Source organism: Mustela erminea, chromosome 19 (assembly GCF_009829155.1).
Source record: "Mustela erminea isolate mMusErm1 chromosome 19, mMusErm1.Pri, whole genome shotgun sequence".
NCBI lineage: Eukaryota > Metazoa > Chordata > Mammalia > Carnivora > Mustelidae > Mustela > Mustela erminea.
The window spans coordinates 4,077,302-4,102,323 of record NC_045632.1 but is presented as its reverse complement, the minus strand read 5'-3'; the positions used below and the strand labels follow the sequence as shown (position 1 = coordinate 4,102,323).

At 52.0% G+C, this 25,022-nt stretch overlaps 1 protein-coding gene across 1 annotated transcript; it reads right to left on the bottom strand.

Annotated features, from left to right (window-relative positions):
* Positions 1-18,624: 18,624 nt before the first annotated feature.
* Positions 18,625-20,946, bottom strand: CRX (cone-rod homeobox). Its single transcript, XM_032326467.1, has 3 exons — positions 20,847-20,946; positions 20,110-20,261; positions 18,625-19,272 (listed from the first exon to the last, which is right to left on the bottom strand). The coding sequence occupies exons 1-3, from the start codon at positions 20,944-20,946 to the stop codon at positions 18,625-18,627; spliced, it is 900 nt and encodes a 299-aa protein (XP_032182358.1).
* Between the last annotated feature and the right edge of the window lie 4,076 nt (positions 20,947-25,022).

The window sequence follows — 25,022 nt, the reverse complement described above, 5'->3', positions numbered from 1 at the left end:
GCCCACCATAGCCACTCTGCTTCCTGTCATAATGTCACTTTCCCTGGGCATAAAGAGAATCTTTGCCTTTCTTGTACTGTGTCAATTTGTGGGGTTAATGCTTGTCACACTTCTTGCAGAAAAGTCCGGCGGGTTTAGGAACATTTACCATGTTTGCGAGAGGGCTATCAGCACCGAAAGCTGGAAGAACATTTCTGAAGCTCGTCCATTTTGTCGCACACATATCCATAGTTCACTTCTTTTTTATGGCCAAGTAATATTCCATTTTATGGCTATACCACACTTGATTTATCCACTAATATGTATATTTTATAAAGCACATAGGTGACGTGTGTAGAGACAGGTGAATTTTCACAAACTAAACGCTTCACGTAACTGACAGTTACTAAGAAACAGGTCATTTCTGGGGCGCCTGGTGGCTCAGTCGGTTAAGTGTCTACCTTCATCTCAGGTCGTCATCCCGGGGGGGCCTGGGATCAAGCCCCAGGTCAAGGCCCTTGCTCAGTGGGGTGTCTGCTTCTCCCTCTACCCCTCCTTCCCACTTGTGATCTCTCATGCTCTCTCTCAAATAAATAAAATATTTTTTTAAAATGAAACCATATTGAGACACTGGGTGAGTGTTGTAAGTTATAAGACAAGGCGGTGTATAAACAACAGAACAACAGCAGTTTATTTTTCATGGTGCAGGAGGCTGGAGGTCTGAGATCAGGGTGCCAGCATGATCCCGTGAGAGCCCTCTAGAGGGGACAGGGGTGGGGGGATGGGCAGACTTCTGCTTGTCTCTGAACAGGGTAGAAGAGGGGGAGCTAGCTCTCTGAGACCTCCCTTGTAAGAGCCCACTCATTATCAATCCATTCGCCCTCCTGAACTAATCAGCTCCCAAAAGCCCCCCACCTCCTAATACCATCACTGGGGGCATTAGGGTTTCTAGATAAGAATTTGAAAGGGGGGGCGCCTGGGTGGCTCAGTGGGTTAAAGCCTCTGCCTTCGGCTCAGGTCATGATCCCGGGGTCCTGGGATAGAGCCCCGCATCAGGCTCCCTGCTGAGCAGAGAGCCCGCTTCCCCCTCTCTCTCTCTGCCTGCCTCTCTGCCTACTTGTGATCTCTCTCTGTCAAATAAATAAATAAAATCTTAAAAAAAAAAAAAGAATTCGAAAGGGGCACAAACTTCAAGCCCTAGCACTAGGAGAAATGCAAAATCGTAAGCCACTCTGGAAAGCAGGCAGCCTCTCAGCAAGTGCTATGCTCTCCATAAGTTCAATGTCACATTCTATGTCCCGCTCGCTTGACTTGCGGTCATTACGCTCCTGATATTTGAGCTCCTGTAACACTATTTCATTGCACAAATGCCCCCAAACTTAGTTTATCCTTTTCATTCCTGATAGGTATTTGGGAAGCTGCTCGCTTGGGTTTATAATCCTTAATGCACCTTCGACTGTATCTGTCTGTACATGTCTTGGAGCACGTTTCTTTCGGATACACACCAAGGACTGGGATTGCCTGATCCTAAAATGTGTGAATGATACAATTTGGTGACTTCGGGCCACTGCTTTCCAAGGAGATTGCTTCGATTTAAATTCGAACCAGCCACGGTTCCAAAATCCTTGCCAAATTCGTATTTTCTAGCTTTTTGGCTTTAAATTATAGGAATGGAAGCAAATATTATGTTACCTCTGTCTCTTTCCTGTTTTCCTCGCAGGAAAAACGCAGAGCCTCTCTCCCATCCAGCCCAAGGTCCTGGCTCAGAGGCTGCGGTGTGTGGGTGCCCCCTGGTGGCCTCAAGACATCACAACAGGTTTCTCTGTCCCCTCAAAGGAGGCCCTGAAGGAACCCCATCTTTTTTTTATTTAAGATTTTTTATTTATTTATTCATCAGAGAGAGAGAGCACACAAGTAGGCAGAGGCAGAGAGAGAAGCAGGCCTCCCGCTGAGCAAGGACCCCCCCCCCCAAAGTGGGACTCGATCCCAGGACCCCGGGATCATGGCCTGAGCCAAAGGCAGTGGCTTAATCACTGGGCCACTCAGGTGTCCCATGAAGGAACCCCATCTTTGATCTGACCTGTGTCTCCAGGCACATTGTTTACTGTGACAACAATATTAAAGCTATACTAGTTTAGAGGTATTTCCTGTTAGGCACTTATCTAGAGGAATTTTAGGTAAAGACTAAAAAAAATGGGGGGGGGCTTTAATTTTTTACAAACAAAATCATTGGTGGATACTGTGTTCGCTTACTATAAAAACAACTACCCTTAAAAACCTTTCTTTTTTGTGGCACTTGACTTTTTTTAGATGGATTTTAGCAAAAAGGGTGATGTAGTGTTCCATGATTCATTATGTATAACACCCAGTGCTCCCTGCAATCCATGCCCTCCTTAATACCCACCACCGGGGTCACCCCTCCCCTCAGAAACCCTCAGTTTGTTTCTCGGAGTCCACAGTCTCTCATGGTTCATCTCCCCCTCCGATCTCCACCCCTCTTCACTTTTCCTTTCCTTCTCCTAATGTCCTCCATGCTATTCCTCATGCTCCACAAGTTAGTGAAACCATATGATAATTGACTTTCTCGGCTTGACTTATTTCACTCAGCACAATCCCCTCCAGTCCTGTCCATGTTGATGCAAAAGTTGTGTATTCATCCTTTCTGATGGCTGAAGAATATTCCATTGTGTATATGGACCACGTCTTCTTCATCCATTCATCTGTTGAAGGGCATCTTGGCTCCTTCCACAGTTTGGCTATCGTGGACCTTGCTGCCATGAACACTGGGGTGCACAGTAGAGTCTTACCTCTACCCACTGATGCCATGGATGCCAGCAGACCTTGCACCAAAGAGGGAGCCCTCTGGATCATAGGGGTCACCATGGGTCCCTCCAGATCAACAGTGTTGGCTAGCCGTGTGATTGAGTGATCCACGTGCCATCGTATTTATTTATTTATTTATTTATTTAGCTAGGTTGGAAAACAGAATAATTCTTGCTCTGGTTGCTGCTTTGAAGGATACAGATATAAGGGAGTCCCAAGACCTGCCTTTAAGAATTTACCACTCCCTCCCCTCCCTTCCTGAGCTGAGCAGAAGGTCCAGATGCTTCCCCTCTGGGATGGTCCCGATGCAGCCCAGGAAAGTTTCCTGGGGGATAACAAAGTTTCTTGGATTCAGAGGGGGCAGGGGGCCTGGGGCTGTTTAGGTAAAAGGTGAAATGTAATTAGAAAGGTGAGTAGGGAGGGATCTGTGCTATTTAATCTGCTCAGGTCCTGTGCAGCTGGTCAAGGCAAAAGAGAACTGTCTCCACTGTTAGAAAATCCGTCGATTTGCCATTCCATGGTTTGCCATTCCTGGCAGTTCCCAGGGTCAGCAGCCTCCCTCCCTCTGACCAGGGTGTGAGTCTGAAGCTCATCTGACCCCCCACCTTGCCCCCGTCCCCCAGAAGGCTTCAGGGATGTTCCTGATCTCAGCTCCCTCGCCTGGGATAGATGCAAAATTAGGTATCTCCCAGGGACAACTGGGGTGGGGTTTGGGCGGTTTGTGTGTACATTTAGCAGGGTCTGTCAGATAAGGACCGGCTTTCGGTACTTCCCAGCAGTGTCTCCACATTCGAACCACACACACACACACACACACACACACACACGCACTCTTCTACTCCAATCCTGACACACACATTTCTCCCCTTCCCTCTTCCCCCTCCACAGACATGGTCACATGAGCGTCCCTCCCCCAAATCTGATCTAATTCTCTCTCTGCTCTGCTGAGGCCCTCCCAGCTTAAGAGGATTGGAGTATTTGCTAAATGGGACCAGGACAGGGTTAGAGAAACAGCTGTGGGGAGACCCAGGGGCCAAGATGGCCACGGGGCGGGGGGGGGGGGGGCAGCAGAAATTGGGGAGGGAGGAGACAAAGAAGCCGAGAGAAGGGGTGAGGGGTTCTCCTGGAGTGTTGGGGGGGGGTGGATAAGAAGGTCAAAGAAGGGCATAAATCTAGCTGACTCTGCAGTAGAAAAAGCTTTTCCAAGAGGACCATGAGCTCTATTAATTTTCAAAGTATCAATCCCTCAAACAAGATCCAGATTAAGTCATTAGAATTAAAAGCTGCAAACCAGGTTCCTGGATACATAGTAAATATATCAGCCGAACCCTCTATATAGGACAAACAGATCAGAAAAATAAAATATTCAATTGTCATCTAAAAAGTCAGGCATAAGAGATAAAACACTACAACTATACCTCCAGAAAGACGTCTGTAAGACCTCTACGGATAAATAGGAACATCTGGTGGAGAGTCTTTGTAAACAACCAAATGAAGGAATAAATACTATCCATTGATTGGAGCGCTGGTATGGTAAGGATTCAGTTCATCCCCAGACCACTGACGGATGTCATGCAATTTTGATTAAATTCCCCCACAAGGCTGCTTGAGGACTTTAGTAAGATCTCAGAGCATCTCTGAAGCAGAGGTCCCGTGGGATACCTGGGAGCCCGGAGAAATGCCCACAGGGGCCCCTGAGTACCAGTGGGGCACACAACAGCATGACCTGTGGGGACCACAGTGACACAATATCCCACCTCAGCGGGTGGCATGGGGGGGGGTCCCAGTGAGAAGGAGTAATCTGGGGTGCAGCCTGACCCGCCACCGCTGTCCCCGCCCACGTGGAGGCGGTGCATGAAGCCGGAGGACCCCCTAGTCCCCTCTGACCCCGTGAGAACTGCAGGACTCCGTGGGGACAGATTGCCCTATGTATCCAGTAACAGCATCTGAGTCACTTGTCCTCTGGGAGGTGGGGAGGCGGGCATGGGAGGCGTCCTCTCCCTCTTGGGATCTGGACATCAAAGGGAAAGAGAGAGGGTTCCTCCAAGGGGTCTTGGGTAAGAGGGGCGCTGTGAAATCAGGGGCCAGGACGGGGTCTAGAGAGAAGTCTGAGGCGAAGGGGTTCTGAGGCCTGGCTGGGTCCAGGGCTGGGACAGGGGTGTAGGTAGAAGGGACACGCCTCGGGGGGGCCCGCTCAGGGTCCCGCTGGGCAGGCAGAAGCTAGAGACGCTGCTGCCCGGGAGACCCGCGTGGGCTGTGCCCAGCCACACTGGAGACGCCTGGGATCCCTGGGAACGGAGGCAAACAGGGCCCGGGGCCCGGGTGGGGACAGGGAAGAGGACAGGGACGGATGCAGGGACTCTATGGCCCCTCAGTGCAGCAGGGGGTCCCAGCCTCACCCTTTGGGCAGTCGCTGAAGCCTGGGAGCTTGGCCCACCTGGAGGCAGGGACAGAGGGGACAAGGAGGAGGTGTGAAAAAGGGCTTGGCTCTGGCCAGGGGTGGGGTTGCTCAGGAGAAAAAATCAGGCCTCACACTGCTCCCTATGGCCCCAAGTCCAATTCGAGGCCCCTGGGATGTGGAGTGCAGGAAGCTACAGGGTCAAGTGCAGGGGGCAGCAGGGGCAGGGCGTGGGCACCCCGCACCCCTGGGGCAGGGCTTCACTGAGGCCTTGAACACTGGTGCCTAGAGGCCCAGCCCCGCGGCTTCAGTCCGGGCAGGATCACGTTGGTGGGTTTGGACAGCACAGGGGCTTGGCTGAACTTGGGGTCCGCTCCGGCTTCTACACGGGGGCCCCTTGTTAGCCGCGTGAGCCTCTGGCCTCAGTATGCTCAGCGGGCGTGGGGGAGGGCCCAGCCCCCACGAACTGCCACCTTCCTAGTAGATCTCGTGATCACTGAGGACCCGGGGGCGCGGGGGTCCTACCCGAATTTGCTGTTCGTCCAGGTGGAGCCTGGCGGCCAGGGAGAGGCGCTCCTCGCGGCTGGGGTAACGGTTCCTCGCGAAATGTTTCCTCAGCTCCCGCAGCTGAGCCTTGAGGTACACCGTGCGCTTCTTCCGGGGCCTCGGGAGCCTTTGGGGTGCTGGGGGCCCTGAGCAAAGGACCCAGGGTCAGACAAGCCCCGAAGAGAGCCCCCAGCCCGCCGCCCCTCCCCCGCCGCCGCCTGGGCCAAGCCGGGTGAGCAGGTGGGAGGCTCCGGCCCGGGGTGGGAGCACAGCTGCGGGTGGGCGGCGACGCGTGGACCAGACGCCCTGCGGGCTCAGGCCCAGGCTCTCCCGCTGCCGGCCCTAGTCCCTGCGCGTGTCGGGGCCTCGGTGTTCCCGTCCTTGAAACGGGCCCGATTACAGGTCCCGTCTTGGGATTCCGGGGCCCGCAGCCACGGAAGGCGGGCAGGGTGGGCGTCCCAGGCTCAGGCGGGCTCCCACCCCCACCTGCCCCCCAGCTCCTCCCTCGAAGGGCCAGAGCCTCGCTCACACTTGTGAGGGGGCGACTGCGCCCTCTGCTCAGCCCACCCCCAAGAACTTAAGTCCAGCCCCAGCCCCACAGAAGTCCCCACAGCACAGTGTGGGACCTCCTTCCCCGACGGGGGGGCCTCCCCAGCCTCAGCCCCGGCTCTGGCCCCTCAGGCCGGCCCAGGCGCACCTGCGGGAGGGCCTGGCGCCATCATCCTCCGCTCTCCTCGCTCCCCGGAGGCCTGTGTGCGAGGTTCTGCCCCCAGGACCCGGGGCTTAAATCCCACCGGCCAGCGGTGCCCACCCACACCCCTCCTGAGGGTCCCGGAACTCTCCCTTACTCACCCCCTCGGCCCCGCCCCTGCCGGACTCGCAGGGAGTGAGTGATCCTTTCCACCCTGTGGGTGGGGGCGGGGCTGGGGGCTGGGACCTCCACCCTCGGGGGTTCTCGCCCAGGGGAACCCCACGTTGCCCATCATGTGGGGTCAGCGAACTACCCACTCTATGCACTCTTAGTGAATGAGTGAACGGGCTGCTCCGTGTGCGGACTCGGGAGCTCGAGGGGAGACCAGCCCCTCGAACGACACAGACCCACATCTCGGCACCAGACGGGCTCCTCCCTGGCGCTGGGTCTGCTCAGGACTGGAGTCCGGGGAGAACACAGCTTACAAGGCTCAGGGCTGGGGGAGGGCTGTTATTTTCATGAGCGGGAGATGAGGGGTAGGTAGGTTGGGGGATCAGACCCAAAATGAGGGAAAACAAAACGTTCTTATTGGAGGTTTGCCTGAGTGTCTCACGGGGCATTCTACCGTAAGCGGACATTCGTGCCCCTTCCTTTCTGGCAAGATTCTGGCTTAATTGGACATCTTTTTGTCCTCGGGCAGATAGGAACCCACGGGTCACCAAGTCAATGGCTCTGCTGTCCACAGGGGGCATCTAGCAATTTCTTTGGTGTAGAAGATGTAGCTGGAGGCCACCTTCTCTCTCATTTTTTTTCCTGAAAGATTTCATTTATTTGAGAGAGAGAGAAAGTGAGCAGGAGAGACAGCGAGCACCTGCAGGCAGAAAGACAGAGGGAGAAGGAGGAGCAGGATCCTTCTCTTGTTTTGTTTTGTTTTAAGATTTTATTTATTTGTTCGACATAGGGAGAGAGAGATCACAAGTAGGCAAAGAGGCAGGCAGAGAGAGAGGAAGGGAAGCAGGTTCCCTGCGGAGCAGAGAGCCCAATTCGGGGCTCCATCCCAGGATCCTGAGACCATGACCAGAGCCCAAGGCAGAGGCTTAACCCACTGAGCCACCCAGGCACCCCGCCCTCTCTCCTTTTTAAAAGAATGTAAAGGTACCATTTTGTGGATGAGATTGGCCCAGACTGAGAAGAAGGGTCTCCCTGGGGTTGGCGGGTAGGATGGTGAGCACACTCCCACCCGTGTTAAGGGTTAACTTGCTTCAAGCTTCTTGCTTGGTGACCTAAACCCCTCGGTTTGTAGCAGAACTAACTAGCTGCTTCCTTGAGATCCTGCTGCCCGCTGACTTTGAGGCACAAAGGACCAGGCTTTCCAGAAGGGGAGCCCTGGAAAACAGCCTCAGGTACCTCAGTAATTGGTTCCCGGTGCAGGGAAGAGTCCAGATTTAACTTGTTAGGCTGCTGAACCCGTCCGTACTGGGAGACACCTGGGAGCCTTGAGGACTGGCAGGTTATCGGGGGAATCTGGAAGCCTTGCAAGGACAAATGGTCAGGTGCTGAGCACCAGCTTTGCCTGCACACAACCCCCTCACCATATCCCACACCTTCCCCTTTAAGCCCTCCAGCTCCCGCCAGGTGAAGAGGGTGGTCTTTGAGACGTGGGTCCACCATTGTCCCCAATCGCCAGCCTCCTCAATAAAGGCACCAATGTCCTTTCCCACCAACGTTTGTGTCTTGAGTATTGGCTTTCCAGCCACAAACAGCCAAACCTGAGTTCGGAACCGGTCGTCTCTCCAGTGACAGGGAGATGGGGAGTCTGACTGTTTCATAAGCTGGTTTTCAAGACAGACTTGGTGATAGCTGTCAGTGTCCCTGAGCCAAGGCTGTCAGGAGGACGCCAGGAGGTGAGCACATGTGGGTTTAACATCTCACACATATGGGCATCTCGATGAGACCCACACAGGACATAGGCTTGTATTTTATTGGGGGAGAAGGGGAAGGTTCAAAGAAAAGTGATTTTTATTATTTTTTTATGATTTTGAATTGAAGTCAGGGGGATGCCTGGGGGCCTCAGTCATTAACCGTCTGCCTTCGGCTCAGGTCATGATTCCAGGGTCTGGGAATGCAGTCCCAGGTTAGCAGGGGCTGGCTGGGGGTGGGGGGAGCAGAATGGGGAGTTAGTGTTTAATGGGAACAGAGCAGTGACGGTCACACAACACTGTGAAAGTACATAACACCACAGCCTTGTGCATTTTATTTTATTTTTTTTAAGATTTTATTTTTTTATTTGACAGAGATCACAAGTAGGCAGAGAGGCAGGCAGAGAGAGAGGGGGAAACAGGCTCCCCGCTGAGTGGAGAGCCCAATGTGGGGCTCGATCCCAGGACCCTGAGATCATGACCTGAGCCGAAGGCAGTGGCTTAACCCACTGAGCCACCCAGGCACCCCCCCTCGTGCATTTTAAAACAGTAAAAAGGATACATTTTGCATCCTGTAGATTTCACCACAGTTTTTAAAAGAAGGTATTATTTATTTTATTTTAGGGAGCAAGAGCAAGCTGGGGGCATGGGGGTGGGCAGAGGGCGAGGGAGAGAATCTCAAGCAGACTCTGAGCCCGGAGCCCCATGGGGGGGGTGGGGGGGGCTCCATCCCACGACCCTGAGATCAGGACCTGAGCCAAAACCAAGAATCGGACGCTCCACCCACTGTGCCGCTCCGCTGCCCCTATTTTACCACAATTTTTGAGGAAGGAAGCGAGGCTGTGCTCTGGGTTGGATGATGCCGGGAAACAGAGGTCGGGCCGGGAAACAGAGGTCGGGCTGTAACAGGACACCTCTGGAAGGCCAGGAGGTGCTGGGTCGGGAGCCGAGGTTAGCAGGGAAGGTGTCTCCCGTGCTAGCCTGTGTGGGAAACAGCCCTCTCTTTGGCGGTTGGGACAGTGTGTTTCTGCTCGGGAGACCACCTGTTGCAGCCACTGGGAGAACCCACCCCTGGCCCCGCAGCTTTGTCCTCCCCGCCCCCACCCCCTCCGCCGCAGGCAGGGTCCCTGGGTGTAAGCCGGGGCTGCACCCCTGATAACAGACCACACAATCAGGATTGCCTGGAGAGCCAGCCTCTCTCCGCAGCACCTCCTGGCGGCGGATATTTGAAATCTGTGCACGTCAGAATCCCCTGGAGGCTTGTTATAACCCAGACTACCCTGCTTCTCCTGCTCCTCCGGTTTCTGATTCTTAGGGTATGGGGGCGGAACCCCAAATTTGCATTTCGGACAGGTTCCCAGATGATGCAGATGGAGCTGGTCTGAATCAGAGACGAATCAGGGACCCAGGGACCCTACTTTGAGAACCAGCTCTGTAGGAGCTGGCAAGCCTCCCTCTTCCACCTGGGCCCCTACCCCTGGTTTTGGTCCCAGACCTTAGCTTCTCTTAGACGCAGCAAGAGACCAGCCAGGCAGAAAGAGGAGGATGGAGAGGCAAGCCTCCGCAGAGTCTTGCCTGACCTTGGGAGAGCTTTGAGGTTATCCGAAAAGAGGAGAGTGCTAAGAGGTAAGACAGGCAGATAGGAGCAACAAAGGCAAAAACAAAAGAGAGAGAAATTCAAATTCATTTTTCTTAAACGTCAGGCACTATTCTAAGTGCTGTATCATTTAACTGGGGTCTCAGCTGGTTGTACCCCCAGCCTTAGTCCCTCCCTCTGTCCGTCTGTCCTGCATCCTCTCCCTTCCCAGCTGGGTGGACAGGACACCATCCTCCATTCCTCGGAACCCCCTAGTGGCTTGCCACTCCCTTCCACATACATTCTTTGTACTTTCATGCCCTCAGAATCTTCCCTCGTGCCCCAGATATCCAGCTTCCAAACTCCAGTCCGGTTTTTAAGACTGTTTCCTCCCGTCTGTCCATCTCTCCACTATCTTTCCATCATCCCCCCCTCTGCCTATCTATATCTCCACTGGTTCTGAGAACAGAGATTTCTAGAACCAAAATTGAGAAGCAAACCAGAGAGCCCAGAAAGTGCAGACATCTGGGCAAGAGGACACGGGTATGATTTTGCCCACAGCTGGGAGTGATGGAGCTGACACCCCACAACCCGTCCCCGCCAACCCACCCCACGGGGGGCAGAGTAAGGGTCTGCATGACATTCCTCAGGCACTTTCTTTTCTAAAGAAAGGCAAGGGAAAAACAAAAGGTTAATTTATAAAGATCATAGTCCTACAAGACAGGAGTCCCCAACAGTTTGCAAACGTCTTTGTGAAAGAAATTTACAAGAAAACCTGGAAGTTAGTTTATTGCTAGACCGTCCATAGACTCCATTTCCTGGGGCTCTAACATCACCCCACACCCTCCACATTGACATAGAAAACCAAGGTCAAAGGAAATGCATCTCAAATTAAATTTCCTTCTAACCTGCAGCCCAGTGACGGATACTTGAGGCAAAGTATAACCTTCCTCCAGGAAACTCCCAACTGTCTCAATGTTAAGGCTTTGCTAGAGGGAAAAGCAACCTTAGCTTGACAAGGGCAAGGCTTCCAGTATCTTGTAGGTCCTCTTTAGCCTAGGAAAGTTCTTTGGCAAACCTCCCTTCTTCCTTGCCTCCCCAACTCCCAAGTATATAATTCGTCACCCCTCACAACCCGGAGGGAAGCCGGGGTCCTGTCCCCGTGCTTTAATAAAATAACCTTTTTGCACCAAAGATGTCTCAGGAATTCTTTCTTGGCCGTGGGCTCCAGACCTCACCCACATCCAAACACTGCATCAGGAGGACAACGGAGGAGCTGCAGAGTCTGCGAACCCAGAAAAATCCGATAAAGGCTATGTGCAAAAGAATCCTATAGAAAACATTATGTTTAATGTTTAACGTTTAGTTAACAGGACTTAGGGGCTGGGAGATCTTTCCTGGCACTCCCTGCAAATTCCCCACAGTCCAGTTAGGATCACTGTTACTGTATCATAATGTAAGAGGGAAGCGTGGCTGGCTAAGTCAGTAAGCGTCTGCCTTTGGCTCAGGTCATGATCCCAGTGTCCTGAGATCAAGTCCCGCATCGGGCTCCCTGCTCAGTGGGAAGCCTGCTTCTCCCTCTCCCACTCCCCCTGCTTGTGTTCACTCTCTTGCTGTGTCTCTTTATGTCAAATAAATAAATAAATCTTTAAAAAAAAAAAAAGAATGAACATGAGAGAGGGCATTATGAAAAATCCTACATTAAGATATCAAAGATCACAGGGCGCCTGGGTGGCTCAGTGGGTTAAACCTCTGCCTTCAGCTCAGGTCATGATCCCAGGGTCTTGGGATCGAGTCCCACATCGGGCTCTCTGCTTGGCAGGGAGCCTGCTTCCCCCCCTCTCTCTCTACCTGCTTGTGATCTCTGTCTGTCAAATAAGTAAATAAAGTCTTTTTTTAAAAAAAGATGTCAATGATCATAAAAGGATATTGTGAATAATTGTATGTCTAGAAATTTGAAAATTTAGATGACAAACTCCAAGCTAAACACAACTTACCCAAGCAAGCACATATACAAATTAAAAGTCCAAATAGTCCTATTAAAGAAGAATAATCCAGGGGTGCCTGGCTGGCTCAGGTGGTGGAGAGTGTGACTCTTAATCTCGGGGTCATGAGTTCGAGTCCCTGGTTGGGGTAGAGATTACTGAAAAATAAATAAGTAAATAAAAACACAAGTACATTATTTTTTTAAAAAAGGAGTAATCCATAATTAACATTTTTCATACAAATAACACACCTTGACCATTTGGTTTTGCCCAGGCATTTCATAGAACAATTGAGAAGAAAATGACATCAGTCTTATGCAAGCTTCCAGAGAACTGAAAGAGAGGAAACATTTTCCATTTTGTTTCATGAGGCCTTGATATCCAAAACCTGGCAAGAACGCTGAGATAAAGGAAAGTTATAGATCATGGAATCAAAGTCCTAGACAAAATCAGAAGGAATCCCGCTCATATAAAGGATAATTACATCCTGACCAAGTTGAGTTTATTCCAGGAACGCAAGACAGATTTAATACTTAAATACCAAGGGAGGTAATTTGTCACATTAATATAATAAAGAGAAGATCATATCATCCCAATATAGGTAGGAAGAACCATTGATAAAACTCAAAATCCAATTTTTAATGAAAAATAACAAACTTTTATTTTTTTATTTTTTAAAGATTTATTAATCAATAATGTGATAACTTGTTGCATTTTCCTTCATGGGATACTTAGTGAAATTTTCCCTTTAATTTTTTTTTTAATGGTTCCCCGGGGTGATACAGCTAAAGCCCATTTTCTGGGTCAAACGGAAGACGTTTTTCAGTGAAAACCTAGAGAAAGAGTAGTGATTGTGAAAGGGGGTATCTTCCATGAATCCATGGGAGTCTCAGAGGAATTTGGAAGTTCCCAGAAGTGTGGTCCAGAAAGATAAGAACAAAAGGAACCAAGACTGGATCTTCTTTTCTTTTCTTTTTTCCAAGGTTTTATTTATTTATTTGACAGAGACACAGCAAGAGAGGGAACATAAGCAGGGGGAGTGAAGAGGGAGAAGCAGGCTTCCCACTGAGCAGGGAGCCGATGCGGGGCTCGATCCCAGGACCCCGGTATCATGACCTGAGCTGAAAACAGATGCTTAACAGAGCCACCCAGACGTTAAAGATGGTTGATTTTAGGCTTTCTTCTGATGTGGATCTGCTATGTCATTTAATGCTACGGCCAAATCAAATGGAAATTAGGAGATCGTGAGCAAATGTTTGCCCACAAATCTGACAACGTAGAGAAAAATGGACAAATTCCTTGAGAAATGCAACTTTCTGAAACTGACCCAAGAAGAGATCTTAAAATACAAACAATGATATATCTGTTAAGTGAATTAAGCACATAATTGCCTCCTACAAGAAAACCCCAGACCCATATGCTTCACTGGAGAAGTCTACCTCCTACTTAAGGAAGAAAGCCTACCTTGCACGCAAGTCCCCTCCTGGCATCTGTCTTGGCTTTTTCCCCTACCTAATCCCTTCCTCTACTGTTCTTTCTGGGCTCCCTCCCAGAGCACACTTTCCTCTCCAGGTTCCACCCCCTCCTGCTGCCCCCCATCTCCTCCCTACTCTGAGGGGCTGAAACCAGGATCCCCGAGGTCACACTGCCACAAGGCGTAGCAACAGCCACACCATCCTCCCCGCCGCCCAGCCTCTGTTCCATCTTCACACTGAAAAGCACCGGGAAGGCTGGGGCTAGACCCCGATTGCCTTGGGAAGGTTCTTCACCCGCTCCTGGCCCATGAAATAGGGGAGCTGGGGGATGGCCCCCACCACGGGAGCCTCTAATGAAGATAGGGGGAGGGGTAAGAGAAATTCAAGGAAAGTGCCTAACTGTCCCTAGCACGTCATAAGCACCCCATGAAGTGTTCGGCTGTGATTTTACTATTACTGCATATCCTAGGCACGATTTACTGCGGAGGAGGGCATCACTTAGTTAAAACTCACTTGTCAGGGGCGTCTGAGTGGCTCAATTGGTTAAGCATCTGCCTTTGGCTCAGATCATGATCTCAGGGTCCTGCCTGGGCTCCCTGCTCAGTGGGGAGTTTGCTTCTCCCTCTGTTCCTATCGCCACCCACCCCCACCGCCACTCAAGTGCTCTCTCTCTCTCTCAAATAAATAAATAAAATATTTTTAAAAAATAAATGAATAAAACTCATCTGTCTCCCCAGAGCCCCTCCCCCAGGGAGGAGGGTCATGTGTCCGAACCTAATCCCTGCTAATTCCCGGCCATTCTGCTGAGGCCATTCTTCCAATCGTAAGAAGATTGGAGCATTTGCTAAATTAGTCCTGTTCGGGGACAGAGGAGACAAGCAGGGAGGGGCTCAGAGAGCAGGAGGCATGGAGTGGGGGGAGGACCCAGACATATGGGAGTGGGGGAGAGACATACGCACACCTGAGCTTGAGACTTCGGAGGAAGGGAGAAGGAGGGAGGACCCAAGTCGGAGGGGAGGGGAGAAGCGCCAGCAGGGGGCCCCAGCAAGATGAATATAAAACCCAAGTACCTCTTCCTAGTGGTGGGATCTTGGCCAGGTCCCCTGACCTCCCACAGCCTCGGTTTTCTCATCTGTGAAATGGGGAGCGTAAGAGTGTCTTATCTGATACACATAGCATCTCTCTGCTGGATTGTTCTGAGAATCAGCAGTCTTTGGACTGGCTTTCTCCAGTGTCTGGCCAACAGTACATGCTCTGTGGGTTTTTCTTTTTTCCTTCCAGTGTATTGAGGTATAATTTATATCCTGCAAAATCTACCCATTGTAACAGTACAGTTTGAGGAGTTTGAACCATCCTATATGGCCATGGAGCCACCACTGTAATCGAGATCTAGGACACACCCGGGGTGACTGGCTGGCTCGGTTGGACAAGCATGTGACCCTTGATCTCAGGGTTATGAGTTCGAGCCCCATGTTGGGTGTAAAGATTACTAAGAAAATATAAATAAACTCTTCTTTTTTGTGGCCAAGTAAGAGTCCATCAGATGGGGTGCCAGGGTGGCTCAGTCGGTTAAGCATCTGCCTTCGGCTCAGGTCATGATCTCAGGGTCCTGGGATCGAGTCCTGCATGGGGCTCCCTGCCCCTGCTTCTCCCTCTCCCACTCCCCCTGCTTGTGTTCCCTCTCTCGCTGTGTGTCTCTGTCAAATAAATAAATAAAATCTTTAAAAAGAAAAAAAGTCCACTGGATGGCCTGACCACATTTTGTGTGTCCATTTAATAGCTGATGGAGGTCTGGCTTGTTTCTGTCCTTTGCCTATTGCAAACAATGCTACAATGAACAGGAACCCTCAGGTTTTTGCTTGAACACCTGTTGTCAGTTCTTTGGGGTATATACTTCGAGGTGAAATTAATGGGTCGCTACCCAGTTCCAGAACTTTTTTTGTCCCTTGAATAGTAACCCATTCCTGTTAAGCAGTCACTCCCCATTCCGTCCCTCCCTGCCAGCTCCTGGCACCCAATCACCCTGCTTTGCCCTCCCTGTGGATTTGCCTCTTCCGGACTGTTCATATGAATGGAATCCTACAATACATGGCCTTTAGCGTCTGCTTTCCTCTGCGAATGCCCTGAACTGCACACTTCAAGGTGATAATAATGGGGGCACCTGACTGCCTCAGTAGGTAGAGCGTGAAAATTTTGATCTTGAGGTGGTCCGTTCGAGCCCCGAATTGGGTGTAGAGTATACTTAAAAAATAGAATCTTTATTTAAAAAAAAAAAAAAAAAAGATGATTGTAATGGTCAGTTTTATGTGCTGTGTGTTTTACAACAAATAAACTTTTATTGGGCTCTTACCACGGACCAGAGGTTCAAGACTAGGTACTTAAGAAAATGATCTCATGGGGTGCCTAGGTGGCTCAGTGGGTTAAGCCTCTGCCTTTGGCTCAGGTCATGATCCCAGGGTCCTGGGATCGAGCCGTGAATCAGGCTCCCTGCTCAGCAGGGAGCCTGCTTCCCTTCTTCTCTCTCTGCCTGCCTCTCTGCCTACTTGTGATCTCTGTCTGTCAAATAAATAAATAAAATCTTAAAAAAAAAAAAGAAAGAAAAGAAAATGATCTCATTTCATTCCCTTGAGGTAGGTTTTCTTGGTGTTACAGGAGGGGAAGCTGAAGCTGGGAGAAATGAATCACCTGGATCCTGGGACCAGAAGGGGCCAACCCAGGCTCCGATAGCAAGTGTGTCTGACCTCACCAACACTGTGTCCCCCTCTGCACACCCCACAACACACGCACACGCAGATCTTAACCTGGGGCTCCTCTAGGACTGAGAGGGACAGAAGCAGACAATGATGACTTAACATTTGGAGAAACAGAAAAAGGAGCAGAGAAAACAGAAAAAGGAAAAGGTACAAATCCAGCAAAGAGGAATGGGGACCTGGGAGTCTGAGGGACAGTCAGAAGGAAAAGAAAGAGAGAAGCAGAGGTGAGAGGGACATGGCAGGGACCCGAGGCTGGCGGACAGGGAGGGCCTGTGTCCTCACATGGGCCACTGATTCAGGATACGTGGCCACCACCCCCCCCTTGCAGAGGGAAACTCAGGGATGTCACAGCAGATGGAAGCTGGCATCTGGAGCCCATGTCCCTGATTAATTGGCTTTAGGGAGGTACCAAGGAAAAGACAGTGACCAGACAGAGAAAGCACATGGACAGACCCATCTCCCCAGAGACGGGGGGTGGGGGCAGAAGGAGAGGGATGGAGTGACCCCTTTTTCTACCTCCCCTGGTCTGACCCTCCTCAGAAATTTAAAAAAAAAAATCACCCAGACTTTAAGCGGGATTGAGCATTTTAATCATTGTCACTCTGTGGGTGGCCTGGAGGGAAGAGGCCTGGAGTCCCAGTAAGTGAGAAAGGGTACCCAGAATGAGGGGGCTCTCGGCCGCTTCCTTTTCCCCCTTGTCACTCATCAGCTTTAGGAAGTAGAACCTCTGCCATCCCAGAGTTCAAGAAGCTGGACCCAGGAAAGGAAACTGGACTCTCCTAACAGATTCACCCCTACAAATTCTGCCTGGACCGCCCATCCCCCACCCCAGCTGGCATCGTCCTTGTCTGTTTGTGCCCCACACTGGACTCTGAGTCACTCCCAGGTCTAATGTCCCAGAAGCCTGCATGACTCAGGCCCATGAGGGATGGTCCCGGGGTGTGCTGAGGAACCTATTCTTGTGTGTTCTAGTGATCTCAATACGCCCGTCACGGGGCTCAGGGGTCTGAGCCCTGTGGACCTCTCCCAGCCTGGACCCAGAAAACCCATCTGAGGCCTCCTGACCTTCCTTCCTGCACCAAGGGCCTGAAGCCATCTCCTACCAGCCCATGAAGGTAGACGGCAGGCTCTGCGTCCCTGACCTCAGATCAGACCCTAGAAATCAGCCACAGTGGGAGAATTGACACCACAGAAATGGGCAAAGGCTACAAATCAGAGCTTTTCCTCTTCTTTGGGGCGGGTGGGGGTGGCTCAGGGTCACCATGTACCAGAACACCACCTTCTAGCCCTACCTCCAGCTGCCTTGTGAAGCCCCCAAGGAAAGACCCATGGCTGCTGTCTCCCCCAGGGCTGAAAATGAAAGAAAAAATTCAGACTGAGGAAGCAAAGGCAAACCACCACACTTCCAAGAGCGTCAACATGCTTGACTCCTTAAAATTCTCTTGGTGCTTGTCTCTGTCGCTGAGGATCAAGTCTGCATGGGAAGAAAGATTCCCCCCACCCCAGAGGCACTCCCTTGGGCCAGGCTCTCTGGTCCAGTCCCCACAATGGGAACAGGAAACAGAATCTAAGAGAGAGACTGTGTATTTGAAATGCAGGCTTCCTCCAAATCCACGTCTCTCCCCCCCATGCCTATCTCTTGCCCATTTACAGTTGGGAAGCTGGCCACCTCCTCTTCCTTTTTGAAATACCCACAGCTAGAGTTGGGGCTCACGGTCGGCCCCAGTCCTAACCACCACGGTTCCTCCAAAGCTCGGATGAAATTCACCTTTAGAAAATCCTCCAACCAAAGGAGGGGCAAAGGAGACATGAAACAGGCAGCTTGCCTTCCGTTCGCGCACCAAATACGCCCATTCTCACTGTCCGGAAGAATGTATGAGTGATGCAATGTCCTTAAGAAGAAACTAAGAAGAGAAGAAGATGAAAAAGAAGAAAAAAAAAAATATATATATATATATGTAAATGTATCAAAGAGCCCCCTAACCTATCATACAAAATCTGACCTGTGAAATCTGTAACATGCCAAGTAGATTGTTTTAATTGAACTGGACAGTTGGCCTAAGCTTCCACGATGGGGCTGCTTAAAAGACTGTCTTTGGATTTTCTAGAAGGATCTCTAGACATACGCTAAGCAAGCGTCCCAAACGGAAGGTATGGAATTGAGCCTTCCCACCTGTGTCTGTTCAAGGGCACCTCGAGGCCAACCTCTCCAGGACCCCCCACATCAATCGCCAAGGGTGGTTTAATTCCGTCCCGGGACACCCTCTCAGCACCCATGTCGGGAGTCTGGGGCTCATGGTTTAAAACGGCAGCTGGGTTGAGGGTTACTAAGTCCTACTGAACTGCCCCCGAGAGAGCGAGAGGACCCTCCTCGGGGCAGGGGGAGGCAGGGATGCAGGTGGGCTGCTCCGCCCATGAGTCCAGAGGGGCCACTGCCTTTGGAGGGAGGCCCGACCCCGCAGACTCCAGAGAGGGTTTTCTACAAGATCTGAAACTTCCAGGCACTCTGGTCCTTGTAGTCCAAAGAATCCATAGGGTTGTAGGTGAACTTCCAGGTGCCTGTGGGGTCCTTGAACTCCAAGCTGTCCACAGGACTGTAGGTGCCATAGTTCTGGCCAGACAGGGAGGTGGGGGACTGAGCCAGGGAGGGCCCCACGGAGGGGCCAGAAAGGGGGCTGAGAGCCGGGCCCCCCAACTGGGGCACCATAGGGGAAAGGTAGGGATCCAGGCCGCTGAAATAGGAGCTCGGAGACCCGTAGGCTGAGGGGGAAGAGCAGAACGCAGAGGCGGGGGCGTAGGTCATGGCGTAGGGCGCGGAGGTCAGAGGCGGCCCTGAGGCCACCAGGCCCGCCCGCTGGGCGTCAGGCAGCGGGGACTCTGAGGCCGGGCTCCAGATGGACACCGTGGCCACGGCCGTGGTGGGGGAGCCCGAGGGGCCGGGGAGAGGGGGGCTGTAGGAGTCCGAGATGCCCAGGGGGTCTGGACAGACGTCCGAGGAAGATCTCGGTGACATTCCTGCCTTCCTCTTGGCAGGCCGGGCCTTGGTCTGTGCACCCGGGGGCTGCGGCTGCTGCTTCTGCTGCTGGCGCTGCTGGCGGCATTTTGCTCTGCGGTTCTTGAACCAAACCTGGTGGGGGGGGAAGGGGAGATGGGGTGGGTGAGTGGGGAGGGAGCCCGGAGAGCCCCCACGGTGCCCTGAATGATGGCGTTTATGGGGGAGGCACGGCCCAATCACACCACCGTACCTTGCTGTCGGTTATGGGGCACCCCGTCTGTCCATCCGACCTACCATTCACATCTGCAATTATCCACACATGCACAGTCATAGGCACACACGTATCATCACACATGCACGTGTGCAGGTAATCATGCACACACACACACACAATCACACGTACGCCCATATGTACACTTATCCATCCTTCCGCATAATCAATCACCATGCACAAACTAGGACTTTGGGGATGCCTCTGTGGACGGACCTTCTTGTCAAGGGCAACAGGTTATATACATCGACAGTAAGTACGCTGCATAGTATTTTAGAAGGTGATCAATACTTGGAAAGACCCCACAGAGCGGGAGGAGGGATCAGCAGGGTAGGGCCCCCGGGGACATTGCACCTGTAAGTGCGAGGGTACGGCTAGGTCTCATTGATGGACACGGTGACCTGATCGGTCAATAAACAAAGACTTGAGCAAAGTGATGGAATAAGCAACTCCAGGTAGAAGGAACAGGGAGTGCAAAGGGCCTGGGGCTGGTGTGTGCGTAGCAGGTGTGTTAGGGGAAGAATCGGCAGATGTGGCTGGCAAAGAAAGTGGAGGGAGGGGTGAGGGGCAGTAACGTGGACGAGGGGTCATATTCAGGCCATACATGACTTTGGGTGTTACTCTAGGACTACTCCCCCTCTCTTCACTCTGGGTCCCAGGAAGGGCTGGAAGACACCCAGGGCTCGGACCACCCCCACCTGAACCCGGGACTCAGGCAGGTTGATCTTCAGAGCCACTTCCTCGCGAGCATACACATCCGGGTACTGAGTCTTGGCGAACAGGGCCTCCAGCTCCTCCAGCTGGCTCCGGGTGAAGGTGGTCCGCTCCCGCCGCTGCTTTCTCGGGGCACCTGAAGCAGGGACAGGACAATAGGACCATCACGGGACCTGGACCTGCCAGTCTCTTTGTCCCCCGGCGGGAGGTCCTGAGGTCCTGTGGAATGCCGAGAAGCCCTCTCTGGGCATTCATCTGCCCACCTACTTCCTGACCTTGTAGACTTCACTCTGTCCCCCTGCGAAATGGGGCCCCTCTTTGCCCGTCATATTGGGGCTCATGCCTCACCCCAAGAACTGGCTTTAGCCCTCTAAGGAGGTGTATGAGTTCGGTTTTTATACCCTTTCTAAAATTTCTTATGCATGAAGGCATGTCCAATTGAAACACATAATCGAGAATATTCAGCTCCTTCTAGTGTAGAAGAGTGACAGGTCCACGTAGAAGGAACCCTTCCTAAATTGTTATGAACGCCCCTACACTTTCCTGCACCCCTAAAGGACGTGGAGAAGTGTTTAGCAAATTGCAAATGACTACATATAGTCAGTATGTGACTCCAATATTACCCTGGCAAATTCCCAGCTTCTTCCTGAGGGAGGATAAGGGAACCTAGAGGTCACCGAGAGCTGGAGGGAGGTGGCATCGGGAGAAGGATGGTACTCACTTGGATAGGACACAGCTTGGTGCATCAGATCCACACTGGGACCACTCAAGGCCAAGGCGTTGACCGAGTAGTGGGGCCCCGGGTTCATATACGCCATCATGATCTTTGGGGACACCGCGGCCCAGGTCCACGGCCCTGCAAGATAGGAGGAGGCGCTCAGGCACTTCCCAGGTACCACGTGGTGCCCGACAGGCTCAGGTCCAAGTCCTGCTTCAGACTCTTCTTAGGTGTGTGCCCATGAGTACGTATCTCTCTGTGCCTCAGTTTCCCCGCCTATTGCCCTCTACTTAAGATGGGCAAAGCTTCCCCAAAACCCCGTCCGCATCAGCAGCTGAAACTGGAATGCCCATCCTAGGCTCCAGATAAGATGTCCAGCCCCGCAGAGAATCACGGACAGCAGGGCGACCCCTTGCTTGGGACCGGGAGGTTTCTAGAGACATGGGCATTTCCCCCATAAACACCGGAAGCGTCCCGCACAAACTTGGGATGGCAGAACAGCATGCAGACAAGTGAAAGGCGATCTTCCACGACCACGTGTGACCGATCAGGTGGGCAAAGGAAAAGAGGAGGTCCTTTAGCTCCAGTGCCCAGCCTGAGTGCAGAGAAGCAGGCGCTCCGGTGTCCAATCAGGAGCGGCGTCTGAATATACTGGAAGCATTGATCAAAGTGAAATACCATCTTTCCTCTCCCCGCCATACACCCCTCCCCGGGGCTGTTTGCCTTCAGGGCAACTCCGTCCCCTCCAGGGAAAATGAGAATGCAAACAGTATTTCCATCCTTAGGCGGCTGGGAGGGGAAATGCACTGCGTACCAGCTCCTTAACCGAGCCCCTGACATTGCGGTCATCAGCGAACAGCAGGGGGCGCCCCTCCCCACTTGCAAGCGGATATTTGCACAGACTCCAAGCCGAGCCTGCCAGGGCCCACGTGTCCAGTCGCCCAAATGTGGAAGCAGTCCTTTTGCCCACCAAAGGGGAGGTAGGAAGTAAATGATGCAAGTAGATGATGGCGCATGTATTCAAGGGAATTCCATGACGTCACTAAAAAGTGTAAGGCTGCAGCGAACTGATTCTTAAAGTTCTCTAGCAAATATTTACGAGAAATGATCCCAAATTTGGCAATAAGAGGGGACACGGTGTCATTTCTAGATCATCCTGGGAGCCTGTTTCACAGAACCCCTCCCTGCCCCAGCGTTAGTTCATCTTCTAAGGGACCAGATCTCTGTTCAGGTTGCTATTTGCTATGGACCAGCGTGGGGAGTCTGATAAGGGAAACGGTAACTTGCAAGAAGTTTGGTTGCAAAGGATTTGTCTCCAGCAGAAAGGATGACCTTAGGGTTACAGAGGATTCGCTCTCCTGCTGTCCAGTTTCCTTTCTGTTTTCCACACGTTCCCTGAAGAACGGTATGAGCCTGTATTCCTTGACTTCTCCCTTGGAAACAGCTGGTCTCCTCATTTAATAACTTAAATAAATTTTTAATCAGATTTTTCAATTTTGTTAAAATTAGAAGCACCTGGGGTGCTCAGTCAGTTAAGTGTCTGCTTCGGCTCAGGTCATGATCCCAGGGTCCTGGGATCCAGCCCCGCATTGGGCTCCTTGCTCCTTGATCGGCAGAGAGCCTGCCTGCCTCTCTCTGCCTGCCTCTCTGCCTACTTGTGATCTGTCAAATAAATAAATAAAATCCTTTAAAATATATATTTAATTTAATATATATTAGATGATATATACATATGCGACATATATATTGTCAAAGGAAAAGATACGGTGCTGAACAGTGCGTATAGCAGGCTACCATCCGTGACTTTTAAAACAAGGCAGCAATTATATATAATATAGTGTGTGTGTATGTGTGTGTGTGTGTGTGTGTGTGTGTGTGTATGCATATGTATGCACAGAAAATTGCCAGGAAGAACACAGGATACCGCTAGAAGTGAGGCTTTCTGGAAAGCGCTATATCCAAGCCTCGTTTCTTCAATTTGGATTGCCTTGTAACCATATAGACATATAAGTTTTTCAAAAACAAAAGCAACAATAAAGTCTAAACAAAACAAAAAACCCTAAGACCCTTTTCGGGGCTCCCTATGACCCCCACTAAGATACCCTCAAGGAGGTTCCCAGTCTCTCTGGGTGTGCGCATAAGCCTTCCCCTGGGCCACGAATGCCTCTTGTCCGGTCCCTGTCACAGCTAACCCTGTCTCTTCCTGCAGGCTCCAACTCCACATCCCACAGGCTAACCTGGATTTCTCTTGCTCCCTCTTTCTGTCTCTCTCTCTCTCTCTCTCACACACACACACCCCAATATTTCAGAAATAAGTAAAAGTAAAAAACAGAAGACCTTTGCCTTAGCTCCTTCCCCCTTTCTGCTCCCACGAGCGTGTCCTTCTCACCTCTCACTTGAGCGTGTCCTTCTCACCTCTCACCTCATAAATTGGGGTCCTACTGCCCCTCCAGGAAATAGTTTTAATATTCCATCTAGCTGTAGGAGATGGGGAGGTAGCAAGAAATGAGGCACACGGCATCTCTGTCCTCATGGGATCGAATTCCTGGGAAAACGAAATGGGGTAATGGCGTAATGACGGGGTTTGGGGCGAGGGGAAGACAGCTCATCTAGACGGATGGTCCGGGAAGACCTCTCCGTGAGGAGAGGACCCTGGGGGCTAAAAAGCAACGGGCTCCTCGTCCCATGGGGAGACACCTCCAGGCAGAGGGAACAGCAGGCAGCTGCAAAGCCCGGAGTCTGGGCTCATTTTGTCTCTTTGGAGGTGGAAACCAAGGTGCCCAGTGTGACTGGAGCACAGCGAACCAGATGACGTGGGGCCTGGCCAGGAAGGTCACGGTGAAGCTCAGTGCTGGTGGTTACAATTAAAGCAAAAAGCATTCTAGGTGGTGGGCATTCTAGGAAGCCCCCAATAATCCCCCGCACCCCACGCCGGGGATTCAGCCCCTTGTGTTGTCCCTTCCTACAGAGCAGGGCTGCCATGGGCTCCCCGTTCAGCACTGCAGAAATGACAAAGGGACCTCCAAGGCTGGCGTCGCTCTGGGGGTAGGCAGCCGGGGTCGTGCGGACATGCCAAGACCAAGAACTGAGGTCATAGGACCAAGCCCCCTGGGGAAAGTCATTTCCAAAGCATCAGGCAAGCCGGCCAAGGACTCAGCCTTGGCCAGCATCAGCCTACATACAGCAGCACAAAGAGACCTGGGCCAGCATTATCCAGTGGGGTCGCCCCGGGATCCCTGTCCCTCAGACACTGTATGGGACCAGAAGTGTTTGATGCGCTAAGCGACTAAGTTTTAGTGTAACTCGGTACAAGGCTAGGGCCAACTCACACACCAGCCTTCTCTACGCTGGACACCCTTCTACACCCTCTGTCCTCAGCAGAGCCTGGGGAGGCTGACGCGGCATTCCTGTTATGCTCCCATTTCACAGACGGGAACATCTTCAGCCTCAGGCCGGGTCACTTGCCCAGGGTCACACACAGACTGTCAGTGGGGACCTGGGATTCCCACCCTGGGTTGGAGGCTCCGGAAGGCTCTTCTCCCAGCACCCAGCATGGGTTCCCTCTGTCCTCTCCCTCTTCCCCAGGGGGGCGAGGATGCTTCATTGGAGCTTCTGGGGGGGTGCAGAAAAAAGGAGATGGATAGCACTGCCCTGCTAGGGTCCAAGGGCATGGCCCGGAATGAGAACATCCAAGCTCATCATCTTCCCCATCGACCGTGCAAGGGGCTAACCAGGCTACATGGTGGGCTTTCCAGGAAAGCACGGCCGTCTCGTGCTGGGCTGAGCCACCTACAGACAGGAACTCCGAGCGTGGGGCAAGGCAGGTGCTCCCCCAAGACCAGGCAACTGGTCATGAAAGTGCCCTCCAGGACTGAGCATCTGCTGGCTCGTCAGACAACCCACGAGTGCTTTGTGGACAAGACGTCCTCAAAGAATAATAAACAAAAATATCGTCGGACAACCACTGAAATGTTTCTCTGGCAACAAGATGAGACAGATAGCGAGCGACGTCATGGCCTCGGGACTTCCCCGCTCCACTCGGTACAGGCTTTGGATGTCCCGTCCTGGGAAGCTCAGACGGCAACGGAGATGATGTCTACCTTTTGTTGAGAATTTCCAATCAGCCTGACAACAACCCCATCATCACCCTGCCAGGCGAAGTTCAAGGCAATGATACAT